The following is a 26,334-nucleotide window of genomic DNA, read 5'->3' on the forward strand; positions in this document are numbered from 1 at the left end:
TAAACATTAGAACCAAAATTCTGTGGCATTTTTGCTTTTTCATTCTTTCATTTCAGTCCAGTCCTGTTCAATACCCTTATCAATGACCTAGATGAAGGCATTGAGTGCACCCTTAGCAAGTTCGCAGACAACTAAGCTGGGAGGAAATGTCGATCTGCTTGAGGGTAGGGAGGCTCTGCAAAGGGATCTGAACAGGCTGGACCGTTGGGACATGGTATGTCTTATAGTAGGAAAAATAATTGAAGACAAAGGCAGATCATATTTTGAGTCAAATGAACAGCCACTTTTGCAACACCAAAATGGTAAGTGTGTGTATTTTTAATATGCCTTTCAGTGAGACAAAAAAGTAACTGAGACAGGTGCAGCCATTTTTATCATTTTAGCTGGCTTTTTCAGACCCAGGTGAAAAGTGTATGGGCCCCTCACCACAAGAAGGATGTTGAGGCTCTGGAGCGAGTCCAGAGAAGAGCAACAAAGCTGGTGGGGGGCTGGAGAACAGGTCTTATGAGGAGCGGCTAAGAGAGCTGGGGTTGTTTAGCCTAGAGAAGAGGAGGCCGAGGGGAGACCTCATTGCTCTCTACAACTACCTGAAAGGAGGTTGTAGAGAGGAGGGTGATGGCCTCTTCTCCCAAGGGGGACAGGACAAGAGGGAATGGCCTCAAGCTCCACCAGGGGAGGTTTAGGCTGCACATTAGGAAAAAATTTTTCAAGGAAAGGGTCATTGGGCACTGGAACAGGCTGCCCAGGGAGGTGGTTGAGTCACCTTCCCTGGAAGTGTTTAAGGCACAGGTGGACAAGGCGCTGAGGGGCATGGTTTAGCGATTGATAGGAATGGTTGGACTCGATGATCCGGTGGGTCTCTTCCAACCTGGTTATTCTATGATTCTATGATTCTAATATAAAAATATAACCACTACATATTATGAATTTATTTTTGCCTCATTCACTTAGGAAAAGTTGCCATCTCTTTTGCCACTTCCCAGAAGGATCAGTCAATTTATTAGGGTAAAAACATTCATTACTTTTAAACAATACGTCAGTTCAGTGTTGTATGTCCTGTCAGAGGTTTACATCCTTACAAAAAACATAGCAACACCAGTATTTACTTTTTATTCCAGAGAGAAAGTAGCTGCCTTTATGCTGAGCTATTCTGTTTCTTTTTCCTCTTTTGCAGTGGAGCTTCCAATTTTTGCTTCTTTGGAGTAATTTTTCTCTTTCTTTTTGCTGCTTTATCACTTTTATCAGTCCAACAAACTTTCTTTTTCCTGACTATTAATGATATTTCATCTTCATTTGCTGAAAAAAAAGCAAGAAATTATTCACATTGATATTTATGTTCAGTCTTTGTGGGCTAAAATGGCACAGAGACTTATTTGTATCTCATTCTTAAAAAGGGATTATAAGTTGTTTTTTATTTATAGTGGAATGTGCCATTTATGCTATTTTTGCCTGTGATAGGAAAACATCTAAAGACCAAGTATGTAAATAGATTACAAATCAGGAAAATAACAGAAAAAAAAGAAAAAAACTGAACCAAACTTCCTAAGTTTGCCCAACTACATTGGCCTCAGATCTAGATTTGTTTATATGAAAACAAGACATGCAGTTCAATCAAACTCCTTATTCTTTCTGTATTTGTCTCAAAAGCTTCACAATGGCTTCCTCCGTATGTTATTCCAGTAAAAAGAAGCAAAACTTCCATGTAATAAAGGTGAAAAGAGGCTTATATCCTGCAGCATACATGCAGGCTTGATACACTATCAGATTGGTAAGAATATCTCTTATCATTTTTCAGCATCGTATCCCCAATTCCTCAAGATACTAAAACGTTTTCTGATGCATATAATCAAAACCACCCACTCAGCATATTCCACTTCACAGTCACATTAACAACTGAAAATACACAGTTCTGTTACCTTGAGACGATGCTGCAACTTGATCAGTATTTTCTTTCATCTCTGAAGCCTGGTCAAGCCATACTGCAAGACATGTCAGCCTAGCTTTGGTATTGACTTCACATAGTAAAGACGGCACATCTTTAATCTGATGATAATAAAGGAAAAAAAAAATTAACTAAACATTATATTAAATCTGTTTAAATTGAACCAAGAAAGAATCTTACTGCCCACCCTACACTTAATTTCTTGTGCCTGACAATGTTTAGAACTAGAGGCTGTATAGAGGTTAATGGTTGCACTGTTACAGTCCTGTTCCTGGTACCGTTCCTCAGTGGTGGTCTTACAAAAAGCTCCCAATGGCTTTAAGAACATATCTTGATAAACAAGGTCAGTGGGTTTCAGGAACACGGGGGTGAGTTAACACGAGGAGTAACTACAAGAGTCATAGACCCACAAAAAAGGTTGTTACCGGTTTCAGAAGTTTCTCCAGAATTATAGGTATTTTTTGGTACAGCTAAAATAATTTTAATTACTTTACTGCATCAGAATCGTTTTCTCCCTCACAAAGACAAGGCAATCTCTTCACAGTGTGTTTCAAATTCTTAACTGCAACGTTAACAGCTCTGGGAACACTTGAGCAAATACCCTATTACAGATATTGGGGGATAAAGTGTCACACACAAACGTGCAGCGTAACACCATCAGCACCTCAGAAACTACTTATATTAGGATATTCTACCTCACAGAGGTGGACAGAGCAGCCTACACAGTTATACAAAGTTTAAAAAAAATTTGCCTGCACAGGAATAAAATCACACATTTGTAACAAATAAAGACAACATTACAGAGAAAGGTGAAGAGTTCCCTGATCCCTATTATCAATTACCTCCATAATGGCATCCAATTTTATAGTTGGTTGTAAAAAAAATTACAAATATATAACCATACAAGTGCATAAAACTATGTGCATCTCTACAACACATAACATGGAGAAAGATCAAGGCATCCAGACCTCAAGTAAAAATTCCTCAGTAATTTAAAATTAATCTTTATAATAGAACTGTTTGCAAATTTGGTTGTCTGATATCCAACCATAGCGAGTCCAGAGAAGAGCAACAAAGCTGGTGAGGGGGCTGAAGAGCAGGTCTTATGAGGAGCGGCTGAGAGAGCTGGGGTTGTTTAGCCTGGAGAAGAGGAGGCTGAGGGGAGACCTCATTGCTCTCTACAACTACCTGAAAGGAGGTTGTAGGACAGGACAAGAGGGAATGGCCACAAGCTCTGCCAGGGGAGGTTTAGGCTGGACATTAGGAAAAAATTCTTCACAGAAAGGGTGACTGGGCACTGGAACAGGCTGCCCAGGGAGGTGGTTGAGTCACCTTCCCTGGAGCGGTTTAAGGCACGGGGGGACGAGGTGCTAAGGGGCATGGTTTAGAGTTTGATAGGAATGGTTGGACTCGATGATCCGGTGGGTCTCTTCCAGCCTGGTGATTCTATGATTCTATGATATTTTGCCATAAATGTAACAAGCAGTTTAGCAGACCAACCTTATTAAGATCCAGACTCCACATTTTAATGTAACCATCACTGGATGCAGTAACAAGAACATGTTGTCCTTCTCTTTCAAAACTATAGATATCTTTTATTCTGTGAAGAAAATGTAGTAGTTCATAGCATGGCGGTCTACTTCATAACAGTAAGCTGACAGAAATTAAAAATGAATAGGCAACAGTCTAAAAACCAGTTTTAACAGAAAACCCACAAATGACAGGCAAGAACTTGGAACAGTCATCTGGTTTGAGTGCTGCCTTTGTTAGACTTGTTAGGGTTCAATTCAGAACACTTGAGTACTTCCAAGCACACACTATTAACCACACCAATGACATTTTAGCTAATGCTTTTGTGTTTTGATGAATTAAAATCAGCATTTGGACAAATATTTGGTATTTGACAACAACAGAGAATATGTGATTACCCTCCTATTGTGTGGATTGAATACAATTGGTTTGTTTTATATAAGCATTCTAAAGAATCAGGATCTGTAAAGACTGGTTAAACGTTCTTCAGATAGTCTTGCAAGAAAATACTGATACCCAATTCCAGAAATACACAGACCACATACAGAGAAGTGTGTATGCATATTTTTACACACACACATACAAACGAATAAATAAAAACGTATACATGCATTCTATATAAACCCAAGTACTTTAGCAGAACCTCTTCTAGTTTGGTCTTCTTGCCTAACACCTCTCCCCTTCAAAGCTTTGCTATACCAGGGTGACCAGCCTGTGGTTCTGGAGACAGCACTGGCCTCTGCACAATTCCACACCACCCAGGGCTGGGGGGCTTTATTTAAGGCCTGGCAAAAGTGATGACCCTGCTGGGTAATTCAGACTCAGAACTGCTGAGAGGACAACTGTGACAGGGACTGACCAAGATAGGACAGGAGAACGCTGCCAGATGCCATTCTACCTAATCTGCCTGTCCAGGACAGTCCAGTTATGTAGTGGAGCACTGGGAACCCTGTATGGCCATTATCATCTCCTGCCTGAGAAGCACTACAGGCCCCACTACAGTTCTGATATAACAAGCCCTGGGGAGAGAAAGGACCTCTTCCTGAAACAAAGATTTACATAGATCCACGCCAGTATGCTGAGATCTTATATTTAAGATACACATTTAGATATTATCTATATTGATCTTATATTTAGACCTAAATATTTTATATTGTACTTCAATTATAAATTCAGAACTGTAATATTTCTAATTCTGTACTCTGTTGTTTTTGTAACGTGCATAGACAGAATAGAACTTGTGCTCATACTAAAAGTAAACAAGTCTGTCCCAAATTTGGAATTTAGCACACAAGTAAATAAACTTTATGTACTAAAACAAAACCAGTAGTAAAATATGCTGAAAGTTGCAAGTCATTGAAATTTACTGAATACTCAGCATTGCCATAAATATTTAAAGAGTAAACAAATGTAAAATACCTGTTTTCATGAGCTTTAAACTCACAAATGCATTTTTGAGAGTCACAGCTGTAGAACCGTATAATTTCATCATCTCCAGCTATGGCAAGGATAGAATCCTTGGAATGGGGGAAAAAATGCGAGTGTGATTAATTCACGTGTTTCCAGCTAGTTAATTTCCCAGAACCTTGCTTTTTTTGTACTTACTGTAATAAATCTAAGCGAAGAAATTCTCTTCTCTGTTGTGATACTGCCAGTGATTGATGCTGTGTCGAGTTTGTAGATATCCACCTTATTCATTATCACGGTCACATACCTCTCTCCATCAGGGGACCATTTAATTATGTGGGCATCTGGACACATTGATACATATGTACACACATGTACACCTTCTTTTGCATTCTATATTGCATCTAAAAGTACGAATCCTTAGAAGATGCTAGTCATTGTTTTCTACCTAAACCTGAGAAAAATTCAGGAAAAAATCAAGCAACCTAGAATAAACAGCTACGCTTTTAAATGTTTATTTCTGATTATCAGAAGTGTATAAAGTGAAAAAAGACAGACCAAACACCATTTATTTAAATGTCCTGACAGCAGATTCCAAGGGAAAAAAATTACTTTACTGTCACTATATTTCCTTTTGGTAAATTATTATTATGAAGGACATCTGCTTACTTATGCTCGCCTGCATGTGTAAAAAATGACACTGTGAAAGTTCCTTGCGACTGACTTGTTGATTAACTCAGTCTACTTTTCTTTACACAAAAAAATAAAACTATCTAGTTTCACTTTGTAGTGGATTGAGACTGATAAACTCACTTTGCTTCAGGTTTTTGACAAAGGCTGATCGTCCTTCTACAAGATTCCAAGTTCTGAAAGACAATAGATAATGTGCATTTGAGTTGACGATGACAGAATGGAAGTGAAGTTCTATCTGCTGACATGAAGGAATCAAAAGGAAGCTTTTAAGCATCTCTGTGCATTTTGCTGCCTTCTTAACGCAAAAGAAAATGATGACTTGTTATAATGCTTGCACACTATAAGGTTGAACTAGTGATATTTATTTTCATATCACCATTTGCAATGCAGAGACCCAAAGGAGTCCAATATCAATTTGCCTGTTAAAATAGCATTTTTTTATATTTAAAACATACATACATACAGCAACATGTACACATTCCAAGTGAAAAATTGAACAAAATCTGACCGCTTTCAGAAGTTTAAACTAATTGTGTTCCAAAATGCAAATATATTTATACATCTACAAGCGACAGTGCAGGGTCAGAGCATAGCAAGAGGCTAGGAACAGCAAGGACTGTTTTCAGAAGACTTTAAAGTACTACTGGTATCTAGAACTTCAGAAGATAATCCAATCAATCTTTGACCATTTGATGTTCAAATGTTTTATCAGTGTGCATGGCCCAGTGCCAACACAGAATTGTTGCTTAAAACAATTTACTAAGAGTTACTGCTCTATGATTCTCAGCATTTCTTCATCAGTTTTGACTCACCTTAATGTTTTATCTGTTCCTACTGACAAAGCCAATTTCCCAGAAGGATGGATAGAAAGAGATGTCACGTGCCCCCTGATAAAAACAAACCAACATATTAGCCACATATATTATTTAAAAGGAAAATAAACATGAAAACTCATGTGATACACAGGTTTAGGAAACTCACTTATGTGCCTTAATGGACTTCAGGCATTCCCATCTCTTTGTGTTCCAGATACAAATGAGTCCATCTTCAGCCCCACTCAGTAGATGTGCATTACCATAGAACTCCAAACAAGTTATTGTGCCTACGAAATCCAAACGAGCGTCATTAACAATGTTTTACATATTGAACATTCACAGAGAACATATTAATGAACAGAGATGCTTCAAGCATCAAAATCTTCAGCTACTACCCTACTCTTGGGTAAATCTGGATTATTTCATAAGTATTTCTTCACAAGCCTTCCCCCACCCTCAGCTTCCTTGTTACATTCAACCACTGATGTGCTCTGTCAGCCCTGCTATAGCCATACACGTCTGATTTCCATCTGGTTCATTCCACGAAACGGCAGTGCTCAACCATGGTGGCTCAAGTGACACAGAGTTTCTATCAGTGATAAGGAATGCTCCGGTGTCAAAAACCTTCTCTTGACACACAGCTGAATTTACTGCACATGCTGCTTCCCCAAGAACCAGATCCATCATACACGTGGCCCCATCCAATCTGGCCCCATCCCTGGGGATGTTCAAGGCCAGGCTGGATGGGGCCTTGGGCAGCCTGATCTAGTGGGAGGTGTCCCTGCCCATGGCATAGGGGTTGGAACTGGATGGTCTTTAAGTTTCCTTCCAACCCAAAGTATTCTATGACTCTATGATTCTACTAACACAGGCAACACATTTCACCTAGTTCCATGTACTCCTTGGTTACCAGCAGAAAAAAGACAATCAGGACTGAGCTACAAACGACCCAGACGCAGCAAACTCTCCCGCACAGAAACTCTCTTTTGAGTGGCTCATGTATGTCTATGACAGGACTAGGACACGGGGAAGGATGGATGTTGGGAGTAGGCATGGTCTAAATAAACTATGCTGGTAGAATTAAAATGGCTCGCGAGCCATTTGTGGGCCGTAATTTCTTAAACAGGTAAAACTAAAGATAAATGGAAGAAGCAGCTATATTTGTGATCTAAAACACAAATTGATTTTTTTATTTTTATGCTCAAAAGCTTACCTTGCTTGCATTGTCAGACCATCACTGCTGCAACACCATCATTACTAAAGACTTATTAAAAAATATCCAATTTTCTTCTACTGGCAAAGGCCAGTTTTTCAGCTATACGTTTCTATCGTTAAATGCTTTTTAGGAAGAAAAGCTTCCTTACCATTGTGCTGCAGCAGCGCCCCATGTTCTATCTTCTTTTTCATGTCATAGATTTGGATCGTTTCATCTCTGCTCCCAGTGACCACATATCTGTTATTCACTGCTACTGCTGACAATGAGGCAGCGTGGGCATGATGTGTAAAATCAGGGACAACTGTCCAGGACTGCAAATTAAATACAAAATAAACGTGCCTTTCTGAAGCTTTCTGAAGCTTGCCACAGTGAGTTTCAACTTCATCAGCCTGTAATTTTTTTTTTTTTTTTAAAAAAGCAAAACCTGAAAAATCATAGAATGGCTTGAGCTGGAAGGGGCCTTAAAGCCCATCCAGTTCCATCCCCCTGCCAGGTAAGCTGTATGAGGAGTGACTAAAATCACTTGGTCTGTTCAGCCTGGAGAAGAGCAGGCTTAGGAGAAACCTCATCTTGGTCTACAGCTTCCTCACAAGGGGAGGAGGAGGAGCGGGCGCTGATCTCTTCTCCCTGGTGACCAGTTATAGGACCTGAGAGAATGGCAGGAAGATGTGCCAGGTGAGGTTTAGGTTGGATATTAGGAAAAGGGTCTTCACCCAGAGGGTGGTGGAGCCCTGAAACAGCTACCAGGGAAGCAGTCACAGTGCCAAGCCTGATAATATTCAAGGAGCATTTGGACAATGTCCTCGGACACACAGTGGGAATGTTGGGGTTGTCCTGTGCAGGAACAGGAGTTGGACTCAATGATATTTGTGGGTCCCTTCCAACTCTGAGGATTCTATGATTCTATCACTGTACTCCCTCATAAAGGGTATACATGTCAAATGGAAAGGAATTACACTTGGCTGTAAGTATAATGGGATCTTATTGAATTAATGTCCTATTAGGAGATTAGTCCAAATGATGTGAGTGCAAACCACCTCTCATAATCTGTGCTGGGCTTAGATGAAACTGTATGTGAAAAAGTGTCTGCACAGAGACAAATTTCATGCACAAGGGAAGCAGATTATCCCTTTTTCTATCAATGCTGACTGCAGACACATCTTCCACGTGGCACTGACTCCCTCGATGCACTGTGCCACCCACCCTGTGCACAGCCACTCGCTCTTAGCTCTGTGTTGCCAGCTGGAGAGGAGCCGATACCGAAAATGCCAGCAAATAAACTCTCTAAGACTTGTTTTGGATGGGGGACAGCGTGATGGAGAGCGGCCCTGAGAAGGACTTGGGGGTGCTGACTGATGAGAAGCTCAGCATGAGCCGACAATGTGCGCTTGCAGCCCAGAAAGTCAACCATGTCCTGGGCTGCACTGAGAGAAGTGTGGCCAACAGGGCAAGTGAGGTGATTCTGCCCCTTGTGAGACTCTCTTGTGAGATGCCATCTCGAGTATTGTTTCTAGTTCTGGAATCCTCAACAGAAGAATGATATGGAGCTGATGAATGGGTCCAGAGGAGGGCTACGAGGATGATCAGAAGGCTGGAGCACCTCTGCTATGAGGACAGGCTGAGAGAGCTGGGGTTGTTCAGCCTGGAGAAGAGAAGGCTCCAAGGAGACCTTATAGCGACCTTGCAGTACCTGAAGGGGCTACAGGAAAGCTGGGGAGGGCTTTTTCACAAGGGCACGTAATGGTAGGATAAGGGGGAATGGCTTTAAATTGGAAGGGGTATGCTTAAGATTAGGTATCAGGAAGAAGTGTTTTACTGTGTGGGTGGTGAGGCACTAGCACAGGTTGCCCAGGGAAGCTGTGGCTGCCCCATCCCTGGAGGTGTTCAAGGCCAGGTTGGATGGGGCCTTGGGCAGCCTGGTCTGGTGGGAGGTGTCCCTGCCCATGGCAGGGGGTGTGGAACTGGATGGACTTTAAGGTCCTTTCCAATCCAAACCATTCTATGATTCCAAGTTTTCACCCAAGTAATTGTATTTTCTGAAGGGCAGGCATTTTGAAATATCTACTTCTGACAGCATGGGGTTTCTTTACAGAGTGTTTTTTTCAAACAGTGTTATTCCAGACACTGTTACACTCTTCATTCTTTGGAGATGATAACGTCTTGTGTTCAGTACTATCTGTGCTGAGCAGATGTGTTTTCTTCTGTGATCACCTCTGTCTGCAGTCTCTCCCTATCTCAAATGCAAGGTCAGTCAGAGCTGGCTCCAAAGCTCCAAATTACAAAGAGATTTCACTGTTGTGAAGTTAATCACATCAAAATTAGGCCTTGAAAAGTAACAGAATGCATAAGATTTCTGGGAAAATGTATACATTGTGTGTAGGTGGGAAAGGCGTTCTGTACCCAGCTCTTGTCTCACTGCATGGGATCGACTGACATCATTCCCTCGTGTTGCCCGGGCCTGGCAAATGACACTTGCTTGCTAGAACTCCATAAACAAGTCTTAGAGAGTTTATTTTGCTGGCATTTTTAGTATCAGACAGACACACACATACACACAGAAAGAGAGACACACACAGAAAGAGAGAGACAGACACACAGACGCACACAGAGACAAACATACAGACTGACAGACACACAGATTGAAACACAAACACACGAAGAGAGACAGACACACGGAGAGAGAGACAGACACAGAGAGACAGAGAGACACAGACACAGAGACACAGGCAGAGACACACGCAGACAGACACACAGAAACACAGAGACAGACATAGACAGATACAGACACACAGACACATAGACAGAGACACACACGCAGGCAGACACACACACTCACCTCGGAGTGCGACACCGAGAACCCGAGCAGCACCCGCTCGTAGCTCCCCGCCACCGCTTCCATCCGCGCGGCCACGTGGGGGCAGGGGGGCCCTGTCCTTGCCTGCCGCCCGCGCGCGACACACGAGCCGGGCAGGCACCACGCCGGCCAGCCCGTACTGGGGTGGGGGTGGGGGAGAGGGTCCTAGCGAGGCGGAAGCGGGCGTGGCAGGTCAGGTACTCTTAGAGGCAGCCCGCGAGCGAGAGGGGTCCTAGGGGCTCGGAACCGGGCGCGGCAGGTCAGGCACCGCGAGGGGCAGCCCGTACGGGAGGGGTCCTGGGGCCACGGCGGGTCAGGCACCGCGAAGGGCAGCCCGCGCTGCGGGGTCCTGGCGGGGCGGAAGCGGCGCTGCTGATGGCGGCGCGGGGGAGGCGGGAGGTGAGCGCTGGGATCCGGGCCCGGGCGGGGGGAAAAGGGAATCGCGTGAGCGCTGGGGGGGCTGCCAAGCGGCGGGGAGGGGGACGCGAACCCATCTCTTGCGCAACGGGGGAGGAGGGGGATCGCCCTTGTGTCCGCCACTTACCCCGGGGCCTCCGCGCCGCCGCCTCTCGGGGCGGGGGGCGATCCCGCCTGGCGTTACCTGGGAGCGCCGCCGCCCTCCCCCCCGGTGTCTTTATTTCCTCGGGGTTGGTCGGGTTGAGTTATTTCCCCTCCCCCACCCCTCCACCTCTTATCGCGCAGCGCAAGGAGCGGAAGCGCGGCCCGGGCCCGCCGTGACCGGGCGGGGCGCTCTTCTTGCCGGCCGCCGTGGCCCTTCCCGTCGTGCCCGGGTGGCATTTAACGATGCGTCACGGCACGGAGCGGCCTCGGCCCCGTTGGGCCGCCTCGGGCCAGCTCCTGGGGAAAGAGGAATTGAATGCAAAATGGGGAGGCTCGTTCTGCGGGCTTAGGGGAGCAGTGGTCGCACAGGCGGTTTTACTCATATAGAGCTTGGTCCGGCTTTGTAATAGTACGAGCCTAACAATAAAAATGTGGAAAAAGGGAGTTGGTAAGATGCGTAGAGGTGTGGGTAATCCACTTAAGGAGGTGTTAGAATTTTGGAAGTTAAAGCTGTTCCACTGCCTAAATTATGGAACCATAGAACGGTTTGGGGTGGAAGGGATGTTAAAGATGATCCAGTTCCAACCCTCCTGCTGTGGGCAGGGACGCCTCCCACTAGATTAGACTGCCCAAGGGCCCATTCAGCTTGGCCTTGAACATCTCCAGGGATGGGGCAGCCACAGCTTCCCTGGGCAGCCTGTGCCAGTGCCTCACCACTCTCATCCTGAAAAATTTCCTCCTTATGTGTAGTCTAAATCTTTCCTTATCTAATTTAAAGCCATAAATAAGCTAGCTGTGACTGTAGTTACAGTTAAGGGAAATGTAAATATGTTAGTAGATGCTGTTTCAACTGCTTTTTAAACATTGTTTTCTAGTGAAAAGATCAAGAGGCAACAGTCAAGATCAGAAGGGGAAAGAGTACAAAAACACAGCTTTGCATAAAAGTCCGTGATAACTGTGATCGATCAACAATTGCATCACTTGCCTTCTGATTGTCTTTTGCAATAAAACTGCTTTTGTAGTGTGTGCCATCTTCTGTTAAATCCGCACGAACGAAAAGTGGTAAGTTTGAAAAGTATCATGCAGCTGTGGATTCAGGAGTTAGTGTTTCAGTGTTTGGAGTTTATGGTTTCTTTTAATAAAAGTAATGCTTGAATTAGAGGAACACAACTATGTGAATTTTTTTATTAATAATGACAGAAAAAAATTTTTGCTGATGACTCTTTAGAACTAGTCCACTTAAATTTAGTTACAGGGTATATGCTAACCTTACTGGTACATGTCTGTATTTAGTGGCTTGTTTGCAACTTGACTGCTTTCTTGGCTTCAGAATGGGTGTGGGGGTGAAGCGTGTAGTTATCTCCCATGCATGCATGCTTTAATTATGCTGTGTGTCTGTCCTGTGTCAGGTTAGCCTAACCCTGATGTAGTGCTCCGAGCTTTTGCCCTGTCTGGGTAAGCCTTTAAGGCAGGACAAACACTGTATCTATTTTGTTATGCTAGTGTGGGTTCGACTAGCCAGCATGTAAGACATTAAAACTTCAGAATTAAAACTTCAGCGATGAAGTATTTGCATAGAAGGAACAACACTGGATTTTTAAAATCATCAGTGGTGAATGAACAGCTGTGTGTGGAAGTAGAACCTAAATATTTTGTTAATTAAACTGTTTTCTGCACTGGTTCATATTGGTTGGATGACTAGGGAGGAAAAAAGCTTCAAGAAAGGATGTTGGAATCAACGAAGAGGTACATAACTCTCAGTGTCTCTGCTGGTTTAGAAATAGTAGTAAAAGATCATTCATTGTTGATCACTCAGTGGGAGCGAGTGAAATGCTTGTGTGGAAAAGGCAAAAGAGAAGGCATACATAAGAAAAGGTGCAGAGAAAGATCACGTTTACCTGTGCTGTGCCCTTCTCCGTCTTTTATTTCTCTTGGTTTTTTTAGGACATGGGAAGTACCACTGCTTGTTTTCAGCTGTAAAATTAGTGGTCCAAATAAATTTAAATTTGGCTAAAAGGGGGAAAAGCTGAGTGTATGTACAAAACATACTGAAGCCTCCATCTTTGTTGCCTTATTGTTAAGTATTATAGAATAATATTATAGATCTTTTGTATGACTGTATTCTCATATGTCGGTATTTGAGAAGTAAGGGTAAGATATGGGAGACTTAAAAGCTCTCAGTAATTTTCTTGTGCTTTGGACAGTGAGAAAACTTTGTGGACTATTACAGTTTAAAAAAGCGAAGATGGCTTCTAATCATAACCCCATTGGCCATATGTCCTTTTTATCTCCGTTGCTTTCGCAGTGACAGGACAGGAGTTAGAAATCCAAGTTCTGGATTAATGCCATTAAAAGTGGGGTGAATTTCTTTGAAAATAATTAGTCTCAGGGTCAAGATGCTTTATCTTTTTGTTCATCGTCATCTTTTTCAGCTGAAGGAGTGCAATAAACCAAACCTGAGCAGCCATATTCTTTGAGAAGGACAGAAGACTGTTGGAACCATGGCAAGCCAGGTAAGATCATTTGGTCAGAAATTCAGGCTTGCAGTGCCTAAATGGATTCCAGAACCATACTCAAAATTCCTAGTAAACGTAAAGCTGAAATAGCTAGCTCGCTCTGAGTTGGGTCTTCTTTTAGTCCTCTGATTACTACCAGTAACGTGGTAACTGGTGACTGTCCTCTGGACGCTTAACTGTATCAGCTGAAGCAGGTTGGGGACATAATATTAAGCTTTGCAGTTTGGCTTATTTGAGCATGAGTTCTTCTGAAGGACCTTGCCCATAACACTCTCTATATAAAATATATGTAGAGGTGTTGTAGAGGAAGAACATTAAAGCCTGCGTAAGTAAACAATGCTGCGAAACACCATTCTTATTTTTGGAAACCCTTGTTCTTCAGACTCTCGAGCGAGTGAGACAACCTGTGTTAATACAGCTATTGTTTCCCTCCTCTTTTGTGTAGTTGCACCACTTCCTTTTTAAACTGTTTTTTGGGGTTTTTCTTTCTTCTTTCCCCCCCCCACTCCCCCCAAGAGGCACTTTTTATGCCTCTTCCTGGCCTTGTGTCTGGGTTTGAGTTTTCCTTCAGCCAAGTTGGTGCCTGTTCCTGGTCTGCTTTCTCCTTACGTTCCATTAATCGGCCTCCTGTCGTAATTCCTGGCCTGGGAGAGTGGTTCACAGCTGGGTAGTGAGGAAAGGCATCTCACATTAAAAGAATTCCTAGGTGAGGCGAGATAGGAACAGCGGAGATCCCCTCTAGGCAAGAGTGATGATTTCCCTGCCTGCTCGTTGCTCAGACTGCTGCTGCAGGAGTTTTTTTGAGTCCTGGAGCTCAAGTGGAACACCGTCCAGTCCTGAAGATAATTAACTAACATCTAGGATTGGCCAGCATCAAAGGGCTGTTTGCTTTTTCCCTAATGCCAAGAGGAAGCTGTCAATCCTTTAGCCAGCTTGACAAGTCAGGGGAATATGGCTGTTCATACAATCCTTTGGCTCTGTTATTTTTGCCAGGCGTTTTCCCCAGAGGCTGCTTTCCCTCATGGGAGGCGGAGGGAGAAATGGGACCCCAGGCTTCTTTCAAGGGCAAGGTGAATATGGGGAAATCACCTGTGGTGATGGGGAGTGGGAGGGAGGAATGTAAATAAGGCTAAATACTATAAAGGTGATTCTTTTTCTCCCTGCAGGACTTAATGGCGAAAAAGAGAGAATGTCTCCAGGCCTACAGCTGGTGGAGAACACCACAGAAGAAACGGAAGAAAAAGAACAAAATAAAACCGGGAAGAATAGAGTTTGTCCCTAGTAGTACTAATTCAGTCAGGTAAAGACCTTTTTAAATGAGCAGCTCTAACCCCTTATCAGTTTAAATCGATAGTGACAAGTGAATGGCATTGCTTATTTTTAAAATCCTGAAATGGCACATCTGGTGCCTATTACACCAAGTGTTGCTTATGGAAATATGTTGCTGGTAGAGCTATGAAGGATTTTTTTAGTTAGTCTTTCACGTAAACACTGAATAGTGGTGGCAAAATAGTGCTAGCTCTTTTGAATCATGGCTGCAACTTAATACTTTTTCTTGTTGTGCCTACCACCTCTACCCCCATTTAGACAGTAAATATTTCTTTTAAAGAAAACAACTTTTAAAAGTTCTGTTACAAAATGGGTCTTTGAAATGTGGGGTTTTTTGCAGGAGTGGAGTGGACCCAGAGAAATTTAGAATGTAGTGCTGGAGACTTAGCATTGCAGTCTTGTATGTTACTAAGCAGAGTTCTGCTGTTAATACTTGGATCAGATTTTGTCTCCTTGTTTGTCTGGTGATAACTGGCTGCTTATGTTTTAAGTACCTTAACACTGTAATCTGCTACCTGAGTTTCAAAGTTGACAGTTGTTGTCTTATCTTTTTTACAGACCAGATTATTCAATATTTGTTGGTGAGCTTACTCCAGAGGTGGATGATTTCCAGCTATTTGATTATTTCCTAAAGAGGTACCCCTCATGTATTGACTGCAAAATAGCAACAGACCTGCTGGGATATTCCAGGTAATGCCTGTAAAAATGTGTGATACTGTCAATATGTTTGCTTCTATAAATAATATATAAGAACATGAGTTGGAACTGCTTCTACATCCTCTTCAGAGGCAGGAAGGGGGAGAGATTAGTCTCTAGTATTACTTTTTTAATGGCACAGATCCTTGTGTTTCTAGAATTTTCTTGTTAGTTTAAGTGGTTAATGTGATAAGCTTCAATTTAGCCATATGCACACCTGTGTGAAAAATTAGAAGGTGGGGGAAGGGAGAGCTGTGCACTGAAATCTCTGCTGCCATGTTTACATAGAGCAGTGTCTGCTTAGTCATCTGCAGTACTGAAGACAAAATAATCCCTTTTAAAATATGTTAAGGGGTTGAGAGACTTAATATTAGTAAATAGTGCTTAGCAGAAGTTATACTGGTCAGGCAGTGAGTCAAGCAGGGGTGAGCATGGTTACTTTTCAGACATTGCTTGCTGTAATAGACTAATTCAAGAAACTTAAGAGAAAGCATGTACTAAAAGAATGTTAGTGCTGTACAGGGGTAGGACTGGGCTAATGCTAACTAATAACTGCTGAAAATCCATAAATATGGAATCTGATTGCTTACACAAGTAACAATTAATGTATCGTTCCACTGGCTGTCAGCAAGTTGCATCTTAATGCTATCAAAGAAAAAGCTTTTTTGCTTCTGGCCCAAGTCTTTAATTTAGTGAAAGCATCTTCTGTGCACGTGCCAAAGAGGTTTCTTAGGTAATGGAAACTATTGTAGCTACATCTTCTGTTTTTGTAGAAGACAAACTGAATTCATTAGCTTTGTAACTGTTATGTATACCAGAATTTTGTTTTCTCCCTTTTGAAAATTGTAGAGGGTATGCCTATGTCAGATTTGCTGAGCAAGGTGATCAGATGAGGGCACTGCAAGACTGCCAGAATGCACCAGGTCTGGGGGGAAAGCGAATCCGGCTGAGCATAGGAATTTCTAAAAGGTAACAAATGAGTTGTGTATTGATACAATAATTCTAAATAATCAGATTCTTGTAGCTCTGTCTCTGTAAAATCTGTAGCCCTTGCTGTAATGGCTCTATGCATCATGCAGTCTACAAAACCAAAAATACAGAAGCATTATGCTTTGATTCCTTGATTCATCAGCCTCTTTAAGCATTACTTAGGGAATCCAAATCTCTTAAGTGTAGCCAGGTTGTCTAATTTAGGTTTAGCTGCTATTGTAACTGGCCTTAATTTTTATAGTAGCCAAGATGAATGCATCCATAAATATTTTCTGGGTTTGGGCTGAAGAAGGTAGAAGGGATAAGTGATTTTCTATGCTAGGGAGATTTTTCTTCTAGTTTAGGCAAGGTAGCACATCCCTAATTTTACAGTAGGCTGGCGGAGGAAGGAACTCTTAAGTGGAAAAATACAGAATACGGGGAGGAGAGAAGCCAAAGCAGATGTTACTGGAACAGTTTTAGAATACTATTATTTGTTTTTCAAGAGATTTGGGCAGCAAGGAATTTAAAGTTGATAGGTTTGAGAAGGTGTTTTACTTTGTTGGCTCAGTTCTTTTATTTAAGGTAATTATAATCTCTGAACAATTAGGGATTTTATATCAAATTTGACAAGCTTTGATCCAGGATAGAGGCAAAAATCACTCTTCTGTATAACACAATTTCAGTATATGATGTTAGCTTGTATGTTCTGTTAAATAGTAAAAATAACAGCTTTTGTTTCTCTTTGCACTGGGTAATGCTGCCAATGTTGCCTCTTTGCTTTAGAATTTAAACACTATTACCCAGGAGAGCACTGTCCAGAATTGTTTGTGAGTTATTTTGAAAAAAAGAAGAGGTCATAAAGAAACAGGTTTCCTTACTTCTGCTATCCAGAAGAATGTCAACAGTATTGTCAGATTCTTTTCGTGTTGAGATGTATGTAGGAGACAAGTTGGAATCAGAAGACTTTGAGACATTATCATATATTTGCTACAGCAGCAAGGCAGTAAAACAGCTGTTTATTGGAATGTATTTATAGCTTTGCGGAAGTGAAACACATGTAGGTATTAAAATATGCATCACTAATTTGTATCTGTTCCTCAATAGCTGAGGACTGTGCTCTTCTAGCATCAGAAAAGTGCAACTTGCAGAGTAGTTTGTCACTAAATCACTTCCATTGGAAAGGGTTCTGAGCTCCTTCAGTTTACATTCTTGACAAAAAGCCTAGATCTGACTTTTCTGTAGTAAAGTGGAAGTGCACAGAAATTGAGCTCTGCAAACACAGGTCTGCCTGTACATAGTCAAAGACATGTTTACATATAGAGGATTTCTTTGGAATGTCCAGCTGGGTTATCCAAGCGTATTTCTTGTAGTGTACCTGTTGTTTCAGTACAGACAACACTTACGCATTGATTCTTGTCATTAGTGTGAAGTTATCCCTGAGAAAATATACTCAGGAGAGGGGAAAACAGTGAAAACAAATCAGCTGGCCCTTTGGTCTTAGGAATCAATGAGTTTTGTTATTTTCATACTGATTTGGCTTAATGCTGGGTAATGGCAGTGCTGCCTTCACCTGACAGCTGAGATTTGGCAGCTGTTGAATGCTTCGTGGGCTAAAAACTGAGCAGGTGGAGGTAAACAGGGTAAACTGGCAGGCAGTATCGGATGCTTCTCTGAGACAGATAATCTGACTTTGCCCTATTGTATCTGGAAATAAGATTTTTAATATTGACCAAACAAAAGATAGAAGGGCTAATTAAGACTGAATGCATCTTTAAAACATTTATGGTTGATAAATGTCTCTGGTCTTAATAGATTTGTTTTTAGCAGAGCACAAAGATTTATCAGCAGCTTGCTTATACAGATGTTAAAAATAGTCAAAATGAGTACAGGTAAATGTTGTGGTTTGTGTTAATCTATGAAAATTACTTTTGCTGTTTGCAAAGATGAAAGCTCCTGTATAAACATGTGGTCTTGTGCTATGACTTACTGTTGCTTATACAATTATTTGGAAAAGCTTCTTTTTGAACTTTGAAATACATAAGCTGGAAAATTACTTAACTTCAGAACTGGGTTTATAGTTTATTGTTCTCAAACTCTAACTGTATTTAAACTTCTCATGTTTCAGACTGAAAGCAGAATTCCAGAGGTACCAGTCATACAACTATAATGATTATTACCAAGATTATCAAAACTACTACTCGCAGTGGAATTACGATCCTTATACTGACTACAACTACAGCTCCTATGCTCCCTATGATAACATGCAAACTGTTGGAGACTGTTCTTTAGGAGATGCTGTTATGGCTCCAGCTGTTTTTGAGGTAAAGATACTACACACTTGCTTTAAAGAAAAAAAAAAAAGTCACAAATAATAAGTTATAGTAATTGTGTAAATCAGAGCAAAAGATGTCCTAAGACTGAAATAATTCTTTCTGCTTAGTGCGGAGGTTAGAATAGCAGGCTTCATTCAGATGTATCCTTAAGTACTTAAGTAGTACCTCTATAAAATTAGATATATACATCGCTATTACTTCATGTTCACCAAATAACACTTCTGACAGCATAATTGTGTAGGCTTTCTCTCTTCCTGTTCTTCTGGTGTACTTTTGCTTAAAGCATGTTGAAGAATTATTATATGGTGGTCTTATCTTGAACCAGCCAATTTATCAATTACAATTTTCAGAAGTCCCTTCCAATCTCAGGTATATTCTGTTTTTCTTTAGAAAACAAACAAGCAACAAACCAACTCCCTACCCCCCCAGTCCCAATGACGTGCACCTCCCCCCAAAAAAAAACCAAAAACCAAACCCTCCAAAAAACACCAACAAAAAACCGTAATGAAAAAACATCCCCAACAAACACAGCCCCCCATCTATCCTTGCAGCTGTAGGAGGAGGGAATGGTTTGGGAGTACAGAATTATTTAGGATTTATTTTAGACTTCTGATGCTTTCAGAAATGGACTGTGGTTAAACTTAGACTTCCTTCTTTTCCCTTCTTTTTAAGGACACTGCAGCTATGACTGAAATCAATGACGACCTAATAACTGAAGGTAATGATGATGCTATCACTGCAACTTGAATTTAGCCATACATGTGCCCTTTAAAGATACCGGCCAATGACTATTGGATGAAGAATGTCTGGGAAATTCAGCTGATATAGTGGGATCCTTTATGGGTTATAGCTGAGATGAGGTAGGATTTTCAAGCTGATAGTGTGCACCACATCAAATAGAATAGGATGTTGTCAACAACGCTTCACAGTAGGTTTTGTATAACTTTGCCTTCATTCTCCTTCCTTAACGGTCTAATACAGGGGTTTTTTTGTATCTTTGTATTGATTATGCTAAGGATATTTTACGTTAAACTCGCAGGAAAACAAAGCTTTTGCCAAACCTCAGTGTTAAAGCTTATGTTGCTAAAAGGAGGATTTAACTTCCACTTAAAAGATTTGGTACAAACCTTACAGGACAAACAGTTAAGGTTTGCAGGTGGCTCCTTGCATAAAGACATCTTGTTTAGTATTCAGAAACTACCATGTGTAACAACATTATAGTAGAAATGAATTAAGTGGATTTTGGGAGAGTTTCTAGTTACTTATCCTTAAATCTGCTCTTTATCTTGAAATGCAAACATAGTCCTAAGCATTCTAGTACACAAATTCCAAAATAAGCTGGATTTATCAGGTTTGTTAAAATTCTAGATGAATAAACATCTTATTTCATTTACTGTTAAATCTGTTACATTATTAAATTTAGGTAAAACACATTAGACATTTAGTGCAGGTTTTGTGTGCATGTCTTACGAGATCTGACACTTGTACTTACCAGGTGTTTATTTTCAGATCCACAGCTTTACTTCGATGTTGATGAAATGAACAGACAATTTATGGAGACAAGTGAAGAACTCTATGATTCCCTCATGAATTGTCACTGGCAACCTCTGGATACGGTCACTTCTGACATCCCCCCTGCTATTTAAGTGTCTTATATAGCATGACCGTTATGACCAAGGTGCTAAAATTACATTTCTTCTATGTTACTCTAGATCATAAGTTTTAAAGCACAATGATAGGTTGAGGTTTTTTTTTTTTTTGCTATGCTTTTGACAGTTTCTGTAATTTTTTTTTTCACCACTCTTGGAGCATCTTGAAATCCAATCCTGTAAATATTCTAGAAATGTAAAGAGTTCAATGGGGTCTAAAGATAGACTTGCCTGTGTAAATAAAATTTTGTTTCTGCAAACCTGCCAGCAAGGGATTTTACTTGCATATGTGAAGCACATTCTCTTCTGGCTTGTGGAATTTAGCTGGAGGGAGTAGGGGTATTTCCACCTGTCTTTGATACGTGTGTGAGGACACAAGCAGAGCCTAGCACTCGCCTGTTTCCAAGTTACCTAAGCAATCTTTTTACAAGCTTTTAACATGCTTGCTTAGATTACGTGTGTACTTGGGAGACACTCCCAGGGTTTTCTGTGGGAGCGCTTGGGTCCAGTCTTCCTCCAGTCTGCTGGTGCTGTGCTACTGTTGATCTGCTAGGTCAGTTAGAATTGCTTTATTGATATGGTATGTTAAAGACACAGAAGGGCAGACTTTGAGCTGCCGTAGCTGTAAACATTCCAAAGACCAAGGATGATTCCTATTGACAATTTTATTTTCCAGCCATGTGTTGCCTTCTCAACAGACACTTTGAGGAGTTGCATAGAATGGGCAGGGACACCTTCCACACCTGCCTGCTTGACAGCAAAGAAACTAGTGTAATATCATAAGTGTTCCTAAACCTAAAAATTCCTGGGGATTTCTCATTTTTAAGGAGGAAAAATAACCCATTTGGAACAAAATCTGCATCCTATTAACAACTCTTAAAACTAAGTTGCACCTTATCTTAAACATCTTTGGAATTTATTCTGTCTCTTTCATGCTCTAGATGCTTTATAGTGATGAGGTTATAAAATTTTAGTAGGATGACAGCCTTCAGTGTTCAAGTCAAGGAGATTAGAAGAGACTGCAGTGAGGAAGGTTCTGCTATAAGCTAGCAACTTCTGAGTGCCTTCTTCTAAACTGCTCGCATCTTGAAGGGTATAAAGTATTTTCCCATCATAGGGACTACTTAAGCCCATGCTTAAGTGTGCAGAAGTATTTACTATTTTTATGTGCACAATGATTAAATAAGTTAGGCTGGAAACAGAAAAATATTTTCTAGAAAAAAAGCGGCAGAAATGACTGTAGCTAATAGCTGTGGAAGCTGCTAAAGCTAGTCAAGATGCTTTGCCACCTGTGTGTTTTGGGGACAATCTAAACTATAATTGCTATGGTGGCAGTTAGGAATAAAGTCCTGTGGCTTTATGAATTACTGCAGTTATAGTAGTGGTTGAAACACATATGCTGTTCTTAAATTTAAGACAAATACTGTATTGCAGAGTAATGACAGCAGTGGCAGGTCACGTTGCTGACCAGAATCTTCCACCTTTCTCTTCATAGTTTTAATTTCAGCTAGGAATATTTTTTCAAGCTACCACCATGAAGCGCAAAGGCTCTAAAATAGAAAAAGCTTTGAGTGCTATAGGAAGCTCATTCTTCCTGCCTTTTTTGCAAATGTTTTTGTAGGAAGAGATGGCAAAAAAACTTCATCTAGGCAAGGGGAGTAGCATCACAGTTTTCGCAGCTGTTTTCTTGCTTTGGGAGAGCTAATAACAAGGTAGCTGGGAACATGAATTTCTTAGGTGAGCAGTTTCCCTTGTGTGAACTGGTGAGTCTTTGGAGGGTGGTGGCAGGGAGATTATTAGGGACAATGTGACAGAAAGTAGAATAAATGGAGCAAAGAGAATCTGGGTTGGAAAGGGGGGTGCTCTTGTGTGCACATATAGAATTGTTTCAGAGAACTGCAGTAGGGTGGAAGCTAAAGACAGTGTAGATGCAGGCTGCTTTAATTTGTATGGTAGTGTTAAAGTTTCAAAACTACAGGATTTGATGTCACTTCGGTTGCAGTGCATAGCTGCAGTGCATGAATTTGGTGGTACAAACTGGTCTGCTAAGCAAAGCATTTTGTATGTAGCAAGTGCCCTCACTGGGAGCAGCTCAGCAGCTTCCAGGGCTGCGTCTGGGGTATAGCATGCTTTCAAGTGGCTTGCATAGCATCACCTAACACTGTGCTTTAGCTGCAGTAAGTAATTGGTGGAAACCATTTATTGTGTTACCAGTTAAAGATGTGACGCTAAGGTTGTGTGTTGGCTCAGCAGAAATACTGTGGAGTATCTGTGCTGACTTCTGGCATTTGGGAGGCTGGTCCCTGTGTGAATTATGTAATGAGGGGCCCATGTAGCTATGTGTTTTAACTTATTCTGATACTACATCACCACAGTCCATACACATCAAACAAGTCACTGCCTGTAGCCACTCTACTTATCTAGGTTTTGCCTGTTAACGAGGTCTCTGCACTCTGTGTTAAGAGACTGTTTCCAGATGTGCATGTGCCTTCTGTTTTGTGCTGTAAAATACCCTTACAGTGAAACCACCGTTTATGCAATATGGTGGCAGAGATGGTTTGGGTCATTAGTTCCCTAAACCTGAGAAACGTTGGGGGTGAATATTATTGTATGTTGACTGGGAGAAAAATGAGGTGAGAAAGAGAGCCTGTTGGTTGCAGCCCCATGTGATACTGTTCCAAAATAGCTTTCTGACCTCTTTTCCTGTCTCCTGAGCCTTACTAGCCTATTCCTCTTTCTAGTTAAAGTGCATACATCAAGGTGGTGTGTGCAGTGTGCATCCTTTACTGTGAAGGCGTACCGAATGCAAAATTTCCTCTCTATTGGCCTGTTGCCCATGAACCCCCAAAACAGGAGAAAGGGAGTGCATCAGAACTGCTAGAATGCATTGCCTGAGGCTCTTCACTGAGTAGTCTCAAAGCTATTCTGCAACTGCTTGCCTGCCTGATTAGCTAGCTTACACAAAGACCTGAGCACCTTGTACAGGTGCCTGCTGTCCCCTCTGCAGAGATCTGGCTGCAAGGGGGTACTTAGAAGAAGAAGAGAAAAAATAAGGCTTAGATGAAACTTTCTCATCACCATACTATTTCACTTCTTCCAGTTGTTTTGTCTGTTTTACCCAGCTGAAATGTAGCTGTGGGGTTTTTTTAGCTTGCTGAAATTTGGTTGTTTTTTGGTTTTTTTGGCAGTTTCTATTATTTGTTTTATAAACTCTCCATTGCACCTGGCTGCAATAGATAGTGCCTTTACTCAAAACCTGCTAATTTCTTTAAGAATAGTGGTTTTGTTTTCTATCACTTCTCTGAACAAAAAGGCTTTAGTTAGGATGATTTGAGGAGCCTCTAATTCTGTGGTCAGTGAACAGGGAGAAAGAAATGGACCCAGAAGGGTGAAGAGTACTTGTAAGGGTACAAAAAGGTTAAATGGTACTTAAGCCATGAATGTTTCTTTTTGCAGGGATGCTTTTGGACCAACAGCTTCTTTCTAGCGCTACCTCAAAGTAACTTGCAGATGTAACTCGCAGGGAAGAATGATCAAATGGTGATGATCCCTATCTTCTGCTGGATATATATATTTGCCTTTTGTTTTGTCTCATTTTTAATAACATTTATTTAACTTCAGTGACTCGTGTCAATAGACCTTGTTTGACAACATCCACAAATATTTCTGAGTCATGAGTGTTATTAAAGGCATGTCACTATATGGAAATTGTTCTAAATAAGTAAAATGGAAGTCAAATAAATAAAGCAGCACTTGAATTTACAGAATAAACCCAGCGTAGCTGCCTCTGACATGTGGAAGAGAAAACAGCATGTGCAGATTACCCTGGTATACTTAGCAAGTAAGCTGAACACAAAGCCATGGATGAAATACAAAGAGTAAATTTGTTTTTTATTATCTCGCAAACTGGGAGAACGGTTAAACAGTGCCTGGGCAGACAAAACGTAAGTGGGAGTGCTGGCCCTGCTGAGCTCAGTCGTTGCTAAAAAGTGTGAATCCCAAACCTGCCACTCTGTATTTATCAGGGAAAGGCCAAGGTACTTTTCTATTGTGCTTTGATCTTTCTCAGAGCAAGCCACAAATTTCAAGCACATTTTCTAAGATGGCCCTGAGTTTATCACAGGCCTGTGTTACCTCAACACAAAGGGTTCTACGTGTCAAGCGTGTGAGACTAAGCATGATTAGCAGGATTGCTGTGTTTTTCTACATCCCAGCTGCAAGGTCACTTGAGTGTGTTTTAAAATTCTTCCTTGCCAATCTTCTGTTTTGTTCCTGCACTTAGCATGCGTCAGAAATAGGGAATCTTGGTTTAAACTTGCCTGGATCTTAGGTGCCCAGGGCAGGAGTGATTTCAGTTGTTTCCCCATGCTAGTACCATTTTAGAAGTAAGCATTATTACTGATTAATATCTCTTACCAAAAGGTCATTGTTTATATCCCTTTGTAATCTTCCTGTTCCCATAATGGTAATAGTGTGGTACGCATCCTTCCTCTCCCCTGAGTTGTAATTTTGCATGATAATTGTTGGCTGGACAAAAAGAGTTACAAATCCAGGCTAAAATATTGTTTTTCTCGTATTTTGATTATTATGTTGAGGTAGTTTGGTTTTGGGTTTGTTTTTTTTTTTTTTGACAAGCATATTGTAGAAATAGAGCCTCTTCCTAAACCTGGCCCACAGATGTAATTCACTAGCACTGCACACAAGATGAGGTGCTTTATTGCAGGTGACTCAGTCCACACGTTCCATGTCATGGAAGAGATGGTGTATCACTGCAAGTCATCCCACTGCACATAGAATTGTATTTATGGTGGTAGGGAAGAAGAGATAGAGACTGGAATTCCAAAGGCGTGGTTCACAAGGAGAAATATCTGTAAAGCAATTCCACTCTACTGGGGTTTTGGAAATGGTTATCTCCTTTAGATAACCATGAAAATAGAACAAAGAAATTGAGAAGGAGCAAGTCATGTAGGATAGCTGGGAAGATTTGGATGAGGTTACAAAAAAGCCAGGATGAAACAAGAAGCACAGACTTGGCTGTACGAAACTTCCCAGTAAAATTCCTTCTAAACGCAGTTCCTTCTCTGCTGTTTGTGTTTCTTCAGGCCTTCAGAGTCGCCCTTGCCTGTTGGTTTGAGTTCCCCTAAGCCCCAGAGTCAGGTACACTTGCTCCTCAGGCACATGCTGAGACTCGCTGTTGTTTTGGTGTGAAGAGTGTTCACCACATCTTGGCTCTGGTGCTGCCTCATTCATCAGTCATTCTTTAGTGTGCTTGGTTTTATTAGGGTCAATGTTTTTAGTTTCTACATAGGGCAGGCGGTTGTGATTTTCTGCCCTGCTCCATCATTCCTAGGTGATGTTTAAGGTCCCTTCCAGCCCAAACCATTCTATGAAGAGGAGGCTGAGGAGAGACCTTATTGCTCTCTACAACTACCTGAAAGGAGGTTGTAGAGAGGATGGTGCTGGCCTCTTCTTCCAAGTAACGGGGGGCAGGACAAGAGGGAATGGCCTCAAGCTCTGCCAGGGGAGGTTCAAGCTGGACATCAGGAAAAGATTTTTCATGGAAAGGGTCACTGGGCACTGGAACAGGCTACCCAGGGGGGTGGTTGAGTCACCTTCCCTGGAGGTGTTTAAAAGACGAAGTGCTGAGGCGCATGGTTTAGTGATTGATAGGAATGGTTGGACTCAGTGATCCAGTGGGTCCTTTCCAACCTAATGATTCTATGATTCCTAGGGCAGATCGGTGCTCTTAATAAAATGCAGAGCCATAGGTTTTCCTCGACTTCATTTTGAGGAGAATAAAAAAGATCAAAATTTAAATACT

At 41.5% G+C, this 26,334-nt stretch overlaps 2 protein-coding genes across 4 annotated transcripts; one reads left to right on the forward strand and one right to left on the reverse strand.

The window, feature by feature from the left end:
• Window positions 1–920: 920 nt before the first annotated feature.
• PAK1IP1 (PAK1 interacting protein 1) lies at window positions 921–10,551 on the reverse strand. The gene is made up of 10 exons (XM_069853689.1): window positions 10,440–10,551; window positions 7,752–7,914; window positions 6,554–6,674; window positions 6,385–6,459; window positions 5,693–5,745; window positions 5,078–5,223; window positions 4,892–4,989; window positions 3,443–3,542; window positions 1,917–2,043; window positions 921–1,296 (listed from the first exon to the last, which is right to left on the reverse strand). The coding sequence occupies exons 1-10, from the start codon at window positions 10,500–10,502 to the stop codon at window positions 1,136–1,138; spliced, it is 1,107 nt and encodes a 368-aa protein (XP_069709790.1). The 5' UTR covers window positions 10,503–10,551; the 3' UTR covers window positions 921–1,135.
• A 173-nt stretch (window positions 10,552–10,724) lies between these two features.
• Window positions 10,725–25,585, forward strand: LOC138718944 (tRNA selenocysteine 1-associated protein 1-like). 3 transcript variants are annotated; one of them, XM_069853694.1, is made up of 11 exons: window positions 10,725–10,856; window positions 11,894–12,080; window positions 13,451–13,531; window positions 14,528–14,604; window positions 14,701–14,834; window positions 15,422–15,553; window positions 16,409–16,528; window positions 18,657–18,852; window positions 19,537–19,582; window positions 20,374–20,542; window positions 23,970–25,585. In XM_069853694.1, the coding sequence occupies exons 4-10, from the start codon at window positions 14,575–14,577 to the stop codon at window positions 20,508–20,510; spliced, it is 795 nt and encodes a 264-aa protein (XP_069709795.1). In that variant the 5' UTR covers window positions 10,725–10,856; window positions 11,894–12,080; window positions 13,451–13,531; window positions 14,528–14,574; the 3' UTR covers window positions 20,511–20,542; window positions 23,970–25,585. The 3 variants fall into 3 exon arrangements, with proteins under 3 accessions (XP_069709795.1, XP_069709794.1, XP_069709796.1); XM_069853693.1 differs by having other exon boundaries at window positions 20,374–25,585; XM_069853695.1 differs by lacking the exon at window positions 14,528–14,604 and having other exon boundaries at window positions 20,374–25,585.
• Window positions 25,586–26,334: the final 749 nt, after the last annotated feature.

The sequence above is a fragment of the Phaenicophaeus curvirostris genome, chromosome 3 (genome assembly GCF_032191515.1).
Source record: "Phaenicophaeus curvirostris isolate KB17595 chromosome 3, BPBGC_Pcur_1.0, whole genome shotgun sequence".
NCBI classification, from domain to species: Eukaryota; Metazoa; Chordata; class Aves; order Cuculiformes; family Cuculidae; genus Phaenicophaeus; species Phaenicophaeus curvirostris.